General features: G+C 49.4%; 1 protein-coding gene across 1 annotated transcript in view; it reads right to left on the bottom strand.

Moving 5' to 3' along the window:
• The window catches only part of CUX1 (cut-like homeobox 1), a 378329-nt gene that overhangs the window by 78393 nt on the left and 285559 nt on the right, over nt 1–14377 (bottom strand). Inside the window, exons 10-11 of the mRNA XM_011985213.1 lie at nt 12896–13000; nt 4844–5032 (exon numbers count right to left, since the gene is read on the bottom strand). Of these exons, the coding sequence (XP_011840603.1) occupies nt 4844–5032; nt 12896–13000 (294 nt within the window). The remainder of the gene's footprint in view (nt 1–4843; nt 5033–12895; nt 13001–14377) is intronic.

The following is a 14377-nucleotide window of genomic DNA, read 5'->3' on the forward strand; positions in this document are numbered from 1 at the left end:
TAATCCCAGCACTCTGGGAGGTCGAGGCAGGTGAACAGCCTGCTGTCAGGAGCTCGTGATCTGACCTGGCCAACATGGTGAAACCCCGTCTCTACTAAAAATACAAAAGTTAGCTGGGCGTGGTAGTGGGAACCTATAGTCCCAGCTACTTGGGAGGGTGAGGCAGGAGAATTGCTTGAACTCAGGAGGCGGAGGTTGTGGTGAGCTGAGATCACGCCACAGGACTCCAACCTGGGAGACTGAGCAAGACTCTGTCTCCAAAAATATATATAAATAAAAATAAATAAAAAAATAAAAAAGATGGGATCTCACTACATTGGCCAGGCTGGTCTTGAACTCCTGGGCTCCAGTGATCTTCCCACCTGAGAATGCAAGATGAAAAGACAGACCCCCAAGGCCAGAGGGTGTGGGGAGACGGAAGGTTTTCCACCACCTCTTTCATACCACCTCAGTGCCCCAGGGACACAGCACCTTCCCATAGTGTCTCCATGGGATCCATCAGAACCTCAGGGGCTGGGGTGAGGGGTAGGGAAACAGAAGCAGTTTGGAAAAAGACCCCTAGGTGATTCTAACTCATGTGACTACCCACCCAGTGGGAAGCAATGATCTTTAAAGCGTCTTCAGAAAAATATAATTCCTCCTTCTGGGAGACTGGTGTTCTTTTAGTTAGCCTTTCTTACAAATACTCATTGTAAATCGAAGCTATTGGTAGCATTATCTTCTGTGCTGTAGCAAGTACAGTGCAGTTGACTAACTAATTATACTGCCTCTATATTAAAGCATTCCAACAGAAGACCACAGAATAGAGAGTTATCAAAAAGCAGCCTTGTCAACGGTGGTCGGGCTGTTTCATTAATTGCAAAAATAGAGTTCTTCCTTACAAGTGGCACTATGCTTAAGCACTTGTCAGATTAGGCAGGAGGAAACATCTCCCACTTCTGCGTCTGTTTCCGTGCCTAATTAAAGGTTAGTGGATGTCCCGTGACACACGTGGATGGCGGGGCGCTTATGGGGAACTTCGCTTGAAAAAGTAGAGCCCTGGACAGGACAGACTCGAAGACGTGCAGCTGTCTGGTATCCTTGTAAAATGACAAATCAAATTTGAGGGAAGAGAAGACATCTCAGTGGCAGAAAGATGGAGAATTTCAGTGGGTTAGAGAAAGAGAACCAATTAGTCCTCCAATACATCCAACTACAGAGAGTATCATTGGAAAGTACGGGTGGAAACAATTCAATGAACTCAGGACAAAGATTCTGCCCAATAAGCCTTCTGCATACGGGATATGCCCTCTCCCCAAGTGACTGTCACCAAACAACCTGGCACATGTCTCAAAGATCAAGGACCTGCTGCCAAGTGTTCATGGGAAAACCACCTGCAACTCCAAACAGCTGAGCCCAGAGCTGGGCGCTTGGAGCCTCCTCTCCCAAACAGCAACCTAATTCAAGGCCACATTGTGCATCCGTGGGTCCCCCGTAAGACAGGAAAGCGGGGAAGGGGACAGGAAGAAGAAAGAAAGAAAGCAGCTCCATGGTAAGTGAAGGTGAGTTCTATGAGTAGCCAAGACTGTGGGGTCAAGGTTCCCCATGGCAAAAGCATCAGGTTGCCAATTTGCCAAGTCTCATTCGTAAAAATATTTTCCTAATAATAGTATTCCTTTAGCTTATAGTTGAGGCTATACATTATACACATTAGGAAAACAAAACACCCTCAGAAGGTATCTCGTTCAATTAACCTTACTCCTTTGGGGTGAGAGGAAACCCTGGTTTGGTGAAGTCAAACGCTTTCTGCATGTGGGTTTGGTATTAGCGAAATCTGTACTCCTGGCAACAAGGAGTTAAGATAATTAAAATCAGAAGTCTTGTTACTGGAAGATATGTTTTGATTATGAGATTAGATGAAGATAAGGTAGCAATGATTTTGGAAGAAGTATTGCTGAATTGTTTCATTAACTGCACGGTATTAAACAATTCCCCCAAGATACGGATAACGAACATTAATTTGCAAAACCGCGTTTCATTTTTTTGTGAAGGCAAACATTGAAACCTTAACTGATTTGGAAGAAATTGCTCTATAATAAAAAATGTGAGGTCTACAGCCTTGCTCTCTTGTAGCTGGTGTGTATCTGAGTCACGCCCTTTAACTCGACAATGGAGAGAAAGGCAAATTATCTCATAATGATGTCATTGCTGGGGTCAGAAATGGCCGTAACATGAGCAAATGAGATTAAATCTAGAAATACAAACTGAATCCTGGTACTCATTGGGTAAGCTGATGAGAGAGGAAGAAATGGCGGTGACAAAATAAACTACCTGGCTCACAGTGGCTCACGCCTGTAATCCCGGCATTTGGGAAGCCGAGGTGGGCAGATCACCTGAGGTCAAGAGTTCAAGACCAGCCTGACCAACATGGAGAAATCCTGTCTCTACTAAAAATACAAAATTATCTGGAAGTGGTGGCTCATGCCTGTAATCCCAGCTACTCGGGAGGCCGAGGCAGGAGAATCGCTTGAACCTGGGAGGCAGAGGTTGCGGTGAGCAGAGATGGCACCATCACACTCTAGCCTGGGCAACAGAATGGATTTCCATCTAAAATAAAATAAAATATTTTAAAAAATGACCTGGCTGAGGACAGACGGAAGCAGGATTCAACCATTTCCCCAAAGTCGGCAGGACTGTCTCCTCCAAGGGACCAGGCGCTGGGCAGTTCTCAGTGAATGGGTGAAATTCACCCCAAAGAGGCAGAAGAACAGAGCGAGGGAGGGTCATGGGAGCCATCAGCATCAGCAGTAGATTTGCTGGAAACTTAGTTTTGGCATAAATTTGGTCACGTGTCAAAAAAAAATTTCAATTAAAAACAAAAAAAAGACATTGGGCCAGGTGCAGTGGCTCATGCCTATAATCCCAGAGTGCTCTGGGAGCCAAGGTGGGAGAACTGCTTGAGCCCAGGTGTCCCAGACCAGCCTGGGGAACGTAGTGAAATCCCAGCTCTACAAAAAATTAAAAAACTAGCTGGGTGTGGTGGGTCACGTCTTTGGTCCCAGTTACTTGGGAGACTGAGGCAGGAGGATCGCTTGAGCCCAGGAGTTCGAGGCTGCCGTGAACTATGATCCTGTCACTGCACTCCAGTCTGGGCGAGTGAGAGAGACTCCATTTCCAAAAAACCCAAAAAGGCAGTGGCTCATGCCTGTAATCTAATCCCAGCACTTTGGTTGGGAGGCCAAGGCTGCTAGACCACCTGAGGTCATGAGTTTGAGACTAGACTGGCCAACATGGTGAAACCCTGCCTCTACTAAAAATATAAAAATTAGCCTGGCATAGTGGCGACTGCCTGTAGTTCCAGTTACTCAGGAGGCTGAGGCAGGAGAATTGCTTGAATCCAGGAGGCGGAGGTTGCAGTGTGCCAAGACTGCACCACTGCATACCAGTCTGGGCGACAAAAGCGAAAATCCGTCTCAAAAACAACAACAACAAAACAAAATGGACCTAAGTACATCCTAGGCCTACTTCATACCAGAAAAGGTGTCCTTTGAATGTTCACAATGAACCCTGACTCACTTTATTCATATAATGAATATACCTTACAGCCGCTCATTCTCTCACCTCCTGACACGGTATGGAGGTACTGGGGAAGGAATGGGCCTGAACGGGCAGCCCCCGGGCAGAGCGGGAAACCCCGGCCAGGGGCTGAAGCCCTGCCCTGAAGGTCCTGCCTTCTTCACTGTCAAGACTGACAACTCTGAGAGTCTCCTCTGGCTCTGAAGCCTGTAAATCAAGGGTCCCAGGACCCTCTTCAAATTACACTCGCTTCAACAGACTGCAAATACCTAAAGTATAATCATTACTTTTAATATGTGGAAAAAGCTCTGGGTTCTGCGTCTGGGATAGAAATTTATGGAAAAGCCAAGAGTGCCTTGTGGGAGGGAGCCTGAGTGTCTGGCTCCCTGGACTGAAGCAGTACCTGGACTGGGGCCACCAAGGGAAAAGGTGCTTCGACAAGAGAATGTCCCTTAGCTTAGAAGGTCAGATGTGACTTCCATGGACCTCTGGGGTTTTATTTGGCTCAGGCACCGGAAGTGCTGGAGTTATAGTACACCACGTCCTCCTGCGGGGGTATCCTCAGAAAGCCAGGATGCTCTGCAAAACTCGGTTAAAGAGCTGGGCGCAGAAGCTCATACCTATAATCTCAGCATTTTGGCAACCTGAGGTGGGCAGATCACCTGAGGTCAGGAGTTCAAGACCAGCCTGACCAACGTGGTGAAACCCCATCTCTACTAAAAATACAAAAATGGTGGCACGCGCCTGTAGTCCCAGCTACTCGGGAGGCTGAGGCAGGAGAGTTGCTTTAATCTGGAGGGTGGAAGTTGCTGTGAGCCAAGACCACACCACTGCATTCCAGCCTGTGCGACAAGAATGAGACTCTGTCTCAAAAATAAATGAATGAATGAACGAATAAATAAAGAAGCTGGGCGTGGTGATGCATACCTGTGATCCCAAGCTACTCGGGAGGCTGAGGCAGGAGAATTGCTTGAACTTGGGAGGTGGAGGCTGCAGTGAGCCGAGATCGCACAACTGTGCTCCAGCCTGGGCAACAGAGCGACACTCTGTCTCCAAAAAAAAAAAAAAAAAACAAGGGAAATGCTGTCTACACAAGGGCTGATGGCAGGGTTCAACATCCAGTCTCCCTGCTGTGGACTCTGGGACTCTCCTTGGTGCTACTTTACAGAGGTTCAAGGTTGCCATACTTGCTATCAAGTCCAGAAAGGCAGAGGGTGTGTGTGCGCGCGCGCGTCCAGCTGCCCGCCCTGCCTCCCTGGGCCACCCCCGGCCCCTGCGGCCCCCTTACTTTGAGCGTGCTGTTCTTGGCGCTCAGCTGCTGCTCAAGCTGGGAGATCTGGCTGGCCGAATTCTCCCGCAGCTTGGTGAGGCTGGCCTGGAGTCTCTGCACGTCCTCCACCAGCTGTGCGATCTCCCGCTCCTTGGCGGCCAACTCAACTTCTAGGCTGGAGCGGGTCAGCACCTCTATGGCCTGCTCCTGGGGAGGAGAAAAGAGATGACAAAACTGCACTGGCCTTGAGGCAGGTGCTTGGGGCTATCTGTGCTGGCAACTAAGACAGAAGCTGCACAGATCTCAGGGTGTGGCTGGTGATGGCAGGACATCACTTGCTTGCACTTCCCCTATGTCACCTTCCTCCCCCTGTGGTTAGCTGCCACCTAGATTCATCCACTGGACAAATATGTACTGAGCGCCCACCATGTACCAAGCATATAGCAGTGAATCAAAGGACTAAAGTCCAGGCTGGGCGTGGCAGCTCACGCCTGTAATCCCAGCACTTTGGGAGGCCGAGGTGAGTGGATTACCTGAGGTCAGGAGTTCGAGACCAGCCTGGCCAACATGGTGAAACCCTGTGCTTATAATTAGGTATAATTAGCTGGGCTAATTATAGGCGAGTGATGGCGGCCTGTAATCCCAGCTACTCGGAAGGCTGAGGCAGGAAAATCACTTGAACTTGGGAGGTGGAGGTTGCGCTGAGCTGAGATTGTACCACTGCACTTCAGCCTGGGCAACAGAATGAAACTCTGTCTCCAAAAAACGAAAAAACAGGAGAACAGTCCCTGTCTTCCCAGGGCTTACAGCGCAGCAGGGATGGGGCATGGTGAGTGAGATGCAGAAAATACACTTACTAGTAATGCAAAGTGTGCAGGGTGACCACTGTCAAACGAGACTTAAAACAGAGGCCACAGAGTCAGAGTTGAGAGAGGCAGGGGTTTTAATAAGATGGCCAGGAAAAGACTCACTGAGATGGTGATGTGTGAGCAGAGACCTGGAGGAGGTGGGAGGGGCTGCTGAGTGCTGCAGAAGAGGGACGAGTGCTCCAGGCAGGAGAACGGCAGAGTGGGTGGCTCAGAGGAGGAAGCCTCCCTCGAATGCTCCCAAACCACCGAGATTTTCCACCACAAGGTGGGATTCAAGGTCCTTGAGATTCTCTGTTAAAATTATCCAGAAGCTGAGATATTGTCTGACAAATTGATAACTCTATATCAGCATTTTCTTTTTCTTTTTTTTTTTTTTTTTTGAGATGGAGTCTTGGTCTATTGCCCAGGCTGGAGTGCAGTGGCGCGATCTCGGCTCACTGCAACCTCCATTTCCTGCGTTCAAGCAATTCTCCTGCCTCAGCCTCCTGAGTAGCTGGGATTGCAGGTGGGTACCACCACACTTGGCTCATTTTTGTATTTTTAGTAGAGATGGGGTTTCACTATGTAGGCTAGGCTTGTCTCAAACTCTTGACCTCAAGTGACCCACCCACCTTGGCCCCAAAGTGCTGGGATTACAGGCATGAGCCACTGTGCCCGGCCAGTATTTTATTTAATAAAATAATTAAAAGATGTGGCAGATGTATATTTGGTGTTCCTTTGTTGAAGAACTCTTAGGATAATTGATTAAAAAAAAAAAACAACAAAAAACTGGCTACCTACCCCTTAACCTCACCAAATGCTCATTGTGGAAAATATGCAAAATAGAAAAAAGGTAAGGTACTAAAAAAAAAAAAAAAAAAAAGGAAAAAGTCAAATCTGTAATTCTACTTCTCAATGACTCAAGTAGTACTTTTTTCAAGCTTTAAAAGTAATCATGGGGCCGGGTGCCGTGGCTCACACCTGTAATCCAAGCACTTTGGGAGGCAGAGGTGGATGGATCACCTGAGCTCAGTTGGAGACCAGCTTGGGCCACATGGCGAAAACCCATCTCTACAAAAAAATACAAAAATTAGCCAGGCATGGTGGTGCATGCCTATAGTCCCAGCTGCTCAGGAGGCTGGGGCGGGAGGATCGCTTGAGCTTGGGGAGGTTGAGGCTGCAGTGGGCCATGATTGCACCACTGATCTCCAGCCTGGGTGACAGTGCAAGACTCTGTGTCATAGAAAAAAAAAAAAGGAATCCTGGCTCCTGAAAGATTCTGAAATCTTTTCTGCAGGGCAGATACAATTCTGGGCATGACAGACAGGGACATGGGTGGAGAGGGCAGAGCTGCATGGTGTCTATGATGGCCGAATCCTGGGGGCAGCTCATGCTGTAACACAGAAAGCCACTGTCCTTGCTGCTGTCCCCGCTCTGAAGTGCTCAGTTTCATGTCCTGATCTTGCCTGTATTGTGGGGAAAGGGTGGCACCGTGGCCCTGGCTGGCAAGCGCAGCTGGGCCATCCCATGCACCGTGTGCTCGCCACGGATTTTCAAATTTGGGGATAGGCAATCACTCAGGGAAATAATGCTTCATATCTCCGTCGGGGAAAATGAGGCCTTTACCATTTAAGTCTGTACAGTTTCATGTGCAAAGACGGTACTCCTTCCTGCCTCTTTGATTTGTATGAGGTTGTAAAAGAGGTGTTTCGGGTCTCCTGACCTCTGACAGCTGTGCGCGTGGCCCTGGAGGGCTGGAGCGAGCATCTCCTGTCGGCTTATTTACCAGGCACAGGCTGTCCAGGCCTGTTCCGTGCAGCGTGAGCTGCACGGATCGTTGCCAATTTGCAAACTGTTGCTGGTGCACAGTGAGGCAATTACAGAAATCGAGAATAAGTGTTTAGAAACTTTTATAGTGATTCGGCATTTCGGTGACATTTTAAATGTCTTTTATATAAAACGATCAGTCTGCCACAGACTGGAAATTTAAAAAATAAAACAAAACTGTCCATCACAGGGAGTCTGGAAAGCACCGCTCTGGATAACGCTGGGCAGGGTCAACGTCAGGAGCCCTCCAGGGTAGGAGGACCAGGACAGGGGCTGAGCCACAGGAGGGGGGAACGGGTGGGCCTCGGGCGGGCTGATGGGACCTTGTCGGAAGGAAGGGGGGCTCCATCTCACGGTGGGTGCCAGGAAAGGGCGGGGAACGTGCAGGCAGGTGCAGAGGCTGGCAGGAGTGTAGGGCAGGGCTGGAGGAATGACAGCTGCCAGGGGTGGCCAGAGGCGCCTGCACGTGTGGTGGCAGCCCTAGGGAGTCCCTGCCAGCTCTGGAGCAAGGAGGGGACACAGTAGAAGTGACATGTAGGGAGGTCAGTCTGGGCACAGGTTGAATCATGCTATATCACGTCCTCATCTTAATCTTCCACCCTGAGGGGTGCTGGCCATAGACACTGATTAAAAGGCTTTTACGAAAGGGTCAGTAAAACCAGCTAAGGGAACGTGGGTTTCACGAGGGGCAGGTCTAGGTTAATGTATCTGGGACAGGTGCTCCTAATGACACAGGTCAAAGGTACGGATTTCAGTGCTGTCGCTGGACCCAGAGTGGGGACCGGGCAGCAGGTGGTCGAGGGCTCAACTCCTGGGCCTGGCTGGGTGTGGCCACAAGAGCTTGGCCACATTGACCAACTCCCAGGAACTCAAGCCACAAACTCCTCCTTCATAAAATAGCAAAAATCATCGCTGTCTTGCATGAACTAAACGAGGTAATACTGAACCCCAAAGCAGTAAGACCTTGGAAATGACACAGACATGACCGTCCTCCCTTTATCTGTTTTTTGTCTTGAGATGGAATCTTGCTCTGTTACCCAGGCTGGAGTGCAGTGGTGTCATCTCAGCTCACTGCAACCTCCGCCTCCTGGGTTCAAGCGATTCTCCTGTCTCAGCCTCCTGAGTAGTTGGGCTTACAGGCACATGCCACCATGCCTGGCAAAGGCAAATTTTTATAGTTTTGGTAGAGATGGGATTTCGCCATTTTGGCCAGGCTGGTCTCGAACTCCTGACCTTGTAATCCGCCTGCCTCGGCCTCCCAAAGTGCTAGGATTATTGGTGTCAGCTGCCGCGCCCAGCCCATCCTTCCTTTATCTGAAACTGTGGCTCACTCCATCTCAACACAATGGGCACTCCCAGTTGTCCCGTCACAAGGACACAATGGAGAACTAAGAAAGAAACAGAGAGGGGCTTGGGGAGCGATCCAGGGGGCCTGGATGAGAAGCAGTGGCCTGTCAGTCCATAGGGTGATGGCTGGGAGAGACATGGACAAAAGCTAGAGAGGAAATCAGAGAGAGGAAGAGTTGGCCTTCAAAGCTTTAGGAAGGCTGGGTGCGGTGGCTCATGCCTGTAATCCCAGCACTTTGGGAGGCTGAGGTGGGCGGATCACCTGAGGTCAGGAGTTTGAGACCAGTCTGACTAACATGGTGAAACCCCATCTCTACCAAAAATACAAAAACTAGCCAGGTATGGTGGCATGCACCTGTAATCCCAGCTATTCGGGAGGCTGACACAGGAGAATTGGCTAAACCCAGAAGTGGAGGTTGCAGTGAGCCCAGGTTATGCCGCTGTACTCCAGACTGGGTGACAGAGCGGGGCTATGTCTCATTAAAAAACAAACAAACAAACAAACAAAAAAACTATGCAAAGCCCAGCATGGCCGCAAACTTGGGCCAGCAGCTCACTCAGTGACCGCTCACCTTCTAGAATGGGGGATTCCACTGGGATACCCAATGCACGGGTTTTGGCCTTTGCTAGATCTACAGACTCCACTGTTTCTCTGCTGCATTCTGCCAGCCAAGTGCAACAGACCATTTTTCCGCTGGCCCAGTTTCCTATGTTTGCTCCCCAACTGGCTGCAGCTGGAACCCACTGGCTATGTGGGAACACATGCCCGCGGGGAGCCCCACGGGGCTGCTCTGGGGAGACTGAACCGGTGCCATGTAAACACGGCACTTAACCGATGATGAAGTGTTTAAGCGCCCCTAGGATCCACAACGGACTCTACCTGCAAAAACATTCATTTCCTTCTGAAATGTTTTGGTTGCTGCAGTCCAGGATAATGCCAGAATTCTTTTCAACCAAAACACAGAGCTCAGGGCCTCCAGGTAGACGCATCAGAATGGACGGCTTCCTTTGCAGAACCAAGCGGGACCCCAGGAGCCAGGGGAAGCCGCTGACCCCTCCCTGAAGGCTGCCTCCCACCCCAGCCATAGTGCTGCATCCAATTTGTCGAAACTTAGAGGAAGGAACCGTAACAGAGCCACGGGGACATTCAGTTAAAATTAAGTTCCAGAGTCCATGAAGTATGAAGGACGTGATGGCCTGCTCAATGCAAATCTTTTCTCTATATCCAGAAACACTCTCTACATTCAGAAATCCTATCTGCCTTTTTTTTTTGAGATGGATTCTTGCTGTTGCCCAGGCTGGAGTGCAGTGGCATGATCTCAGCTCACTGGAACCTCTGTTTCCCAGGTTCAAGCGATTCTCCTACCTCAGCCTCCCGAGTAGCTGGGATTACAGGTGCAGGCCACCACACCCAGCTAATTCTTCTATTTTTAGTACAGACAGGGTCTGGCCATATTGGCCAGGCTGGAACTCCTGACCTCAGGTGATCTGCCCACCTCGGCCTCCCAAAGTGCTAGGATTACATGTGTGTGCCATCACACCCAGTCTCATATTTACTTTTTTGGAGACAGGATTTTTCTCTGTTGCCCAGGTTGGAGCACAGTGGCACGATCATAGCTCACTGCAGCCTCTGCCTCTTGGGTTTAAGCAATTCTCCTGCCTCGGCCAGCTAGGACTACAGGCACATGCCACCATGCCCAGCTAATTTTAACATTTTTGTAGAGATGGGGTCTCCATATTTTGCCCTGGCTGGTCTCAAACTCCTGGCCTCATGTGATCCTCCTGCTTCAGCTTCCCAAAGGGCCGGGATTACAGGCGTGAGCCACTGTGCCCAGCAACAGATGTTATATTTAATGTTAATTTTAAAAAGAAACCTAAAATCCATTCTTAGAAGGGAGTCTTAATACCTTGATCTAGATTCATTCCTGGGGAATAATTTAAAAGCCACAGTCTGGGGTGCCAGAAGGTCCAACTTGGGTCTTAGCTCAGCCATTAAATTGTGCTTTGGGGAAAGGTGTTTACATTCATGGAGCTTTTGTTTCTTCATCTATATTAAAAAATAGGACCGGGAATGAAGGCTCATGCCTGTAATCCCAGCACTTTGGGAGGCTGAGGTGGGAGCATCGCTTGAGCCCAGGAGGTCAAGGCTACAGTGAGCCATGATCACTCCACTGCATTCCAGCCTGGGTGACTGAGTGAGATCCCACAGTGGCTCACGCCTGTAACCCCAGCACTTTGGGAGGTGCATAACCTGAAGACAGGAATTCAAGACCAGCCTGGGCAACGTGGCAAAACCCCATCTCTACAAATAATACAAAAATTAGCTGGGTGTGGTGGTACGCGCCTGCAACTCCAGCCACTCAGGAGGCTGAGGCACGAGAATTGCTTGAATTCGGGAGGCGGAGGTTGCAGTGAGCTGAGGTCATGGCACTGCACTCCAGCCTGGGTGACAGAACAAGACTGTGTCTCAAAAAAAGAAAAAAGAAAAAAAAAAAAAAAAAAAGAAACAACAGTACCCTGTTTCACAGATTGGGTGGGAATAATGACTGTCAAACTGACAGATGAATTGATCACAAGAGCAAGTTTTTCTGACGAGACCTCCCTCTGCAACCAGCCTTGTCTTACTCCTTAGGGTTCTTCGGGTGTCCACGACAAGCCCCGGCATACAGCAAGGGCTCGACGGAGTCACCTTTCGATAAAAAGGACTCCTACAACTGATACGTATTCATTGTAGCCTTAGGATGAGGGGCTCCTTAGAGGGGCCTCATGATCACTTAATTCCTATTTTACACATGGGAAAACTGAGGCTTGTAAGCGAACTAGTGATGAAATCATGTGCTAGAAATTGGGGGATCAGGCTGGGCGTGGTGGCTCACGCCTGTCATCCCAGCACTCTGGGGGGCCGAGGCAGGAGGATCTCTTAAGTCCAGGAGTTTGAGACCAGCCTGGGCAACATGACAAAACCTAGTCTCTACAAAAAATACCAAAATCAGCCAGGTGTGGTGGTGTGCGCCTGCAGTCCCAGCTATGCGGGAGGTTGAGCTGGGAGGATCCCCTGAGCCTGGGAGGTGGAGGCTGCAGTGAGCCGAGACTGCGCCACTGCACTCCAGCCTGGGTGACAGAGAGAGACCTTATCTTAATTTAAAAAAAAGAAAAAAAAAAACCCAAAACTGGGAGATCAGAGATAATGGTGCCAACTACAACTAGAATTACTGCCAACTACAACTAGAATTACTGCTAAGGTTTACTTAGTCTTATTACGTGTCCAGCTTTGCTCTAAGTTATTTGCTCACAATAACTTCCGCGTCAACCCCGCAGTTTAGAGGCGGGGAAACAGACTCAGGGACATTAAGCTCCTTGTCCCCATCACCAGACTGCAGAGCTGGGGTCTGCACCAGGGGCTATGGCTCCCACACCCAAGGTCTTAGCTCCAACGCTGTCCCTTGTCCCTACACAGCATTGAAAGACAGTCTGGAAACCAGCAGTTCAAAGCCACCTTGATTGAGCTGGGAATGTTTTAAGAGCCATTTGCGCTAATTTCAAAAAAAGCAAGCTGCAAAAAAGTGGTGTGATACCCACTCTTCCTGCTCCATAAACTGGTGCAGAATGTTACCGCTCTGCCTGCCCACCCCCATCCCCCAGCTCATCCTGAACTGTTCCTCATCTTGCAAGGGCACAGCAGAAACCCTCCGTTTCCCTGTGTCATTCTGGAGAGGCTCCTGGTTCGGGTCTCCACCCGCACACCAGCAATCACCCCCGAGGCCCGGCTGGGGCACTGTGACTGTGTCTGGGATTATGTCTGCGCCCTTGGCCCTGGGTGGACGCCATGCTGGTCTCAGCCCAGCCACGCACAGTTAGCAAAGCTCTTCCTTCGACTTTAACAAGCTCCGGCCCCCAGTTGGTCAAAGCAAACCCCACCAAGAAAGCAGTACTGGTTAAAACGTGATTCCCAAAAAGAGACGCTGGAAACAAAAAGGGGCAAGCGGCTGTAACTCGAAGGTGCAGAGGCCAGGCGGGGACAGTCCCCCACGGGGCCGGGGCTACCCACCACGTCTGGTGCCTTCTGGATCTGTGAGGCCAGCTGGAGGGAGTGATTGGCGGATGAGAGCTGTTCCCTTAAAGTCTCCGCCTCTCTCTGAGCCACCTCTGCCCTCTGAAGGAAATGAAAAGGGGTGAAAGAGAAAGTACATTCAGTTTAACAACTGACAATTATTACAAAAACATTCATCAATTCATGCCTGACTGACTATAATTGATTTTCCTAAACACTCAACCTAATAAATGCTAGGAAAAAAAACACAGAATGTGATGGATTTTTATTTTAAACAGTACAAGGAAGAAATAATTGAGCGATTATGACAGTAATTTAACGCTAGGAGCAAAGGAATCCCCTGCTGATACTAATACTCCGGCCCACTGAATTTCCCAGACTGAATAAATACAAGTGGAAATCGAGTCTTTTGATTCAATTTCTTTCTATTCTCATAGACCAAGAAGATTTTATTGCGGGATTACTCCTGGGAGTAATTCTCACGGGTAAACAGTGAATTAAAGACACTTTGGCCATTCTCTTCCTAAAAACACGCACAAACAATGTTGTGGTTGTTTTTCTTCAGCAAGGATTTCCATAAACGTACAGGATGTAAATGCCACCGCTTTTGTAAGGGCTGGGCTTATTTCAACATATTTAACCCTCCACTGGACAAAGTGTTTTGAATGCTGATCCTGGCATTTTCAGCCAACCAGACCAATCCGAGGACACAGGCAGGAGGATGGCACAGACCAGTGCGGGGGGCTGCGGGACAAATGAGTGGACTTTTCCAACATTTGCCTAAAAATCTTGAACAAGGAAACCACCACTCCTAGAGAGAAAATGGGGATTTCCCACTGGATGACGAGGACAGGTCACCCCAGTGCCCCTGCCCGACAGGGTGTCTGGGAAAAGACAAACCAGGGCAAGTTACCCAAACTCACTGAGCTGCCGCCTACCCATCTGTAAAATGGGAACATGGTCCCTAGCCACGGAAGTGCCCGGGACACAGAGCTCAGGCAGAGGTCATTTGTGAATGGCCTTGTGCCGGTTTAATTCTTAGGACTGAGGCACAGTTCTAAGACAGGTAGGAGACAGTGGCGAATGACATGGGACATGTGGGCTGAGGCAAAGTTCCGCTTCTTCCTCCTAGACTTACATTCCACTACTAGAAACATTCAATCAGAAAAGCCTGGCCAAGCAGCATCTCCATCGTGTGTTTTCCTGTTTTGTGGCATGGCAGCGTGTGGTTAATAATTGCTAAGAAAGGACTCAGAAAGACAAGAAGTTGGCCTGCCCTGGAACTGGCTGATTAATCTAGTTCTAGGAGGAGTGGCTTTGGCAGGTTTAAGCAATTCTGTGGCAACAGCATGGAATCTATTTGCCCTGCATACAGACAAACTACGATTTTTTTTTTTTTTTGAGACGGAGTCTCGCTCTGTCACCCTGGCTGGAGTGCAGTGGCATGATCTTGGCTCACTGCAGCCTCCACCTCCTGGG

The sequence above is a fragment of the Mandrillus leucophaeus genome, unplaced genomic scaffold (assembly GCF_000951045.1).
Source record: "Mandrillus leucophaeus isolate KB7577 unplaced genomic scaffold, Mleu.le_1.0 Scaffold280, whole genome shotgun sequence".
Taxonomy (NCBI): domain Eukaryota; kingdom Metazoa; phylum Chordata; class Mammalia; order Primates; family Cercopithecidae; genus Mandrillus; species Mandrillus leucophaeus.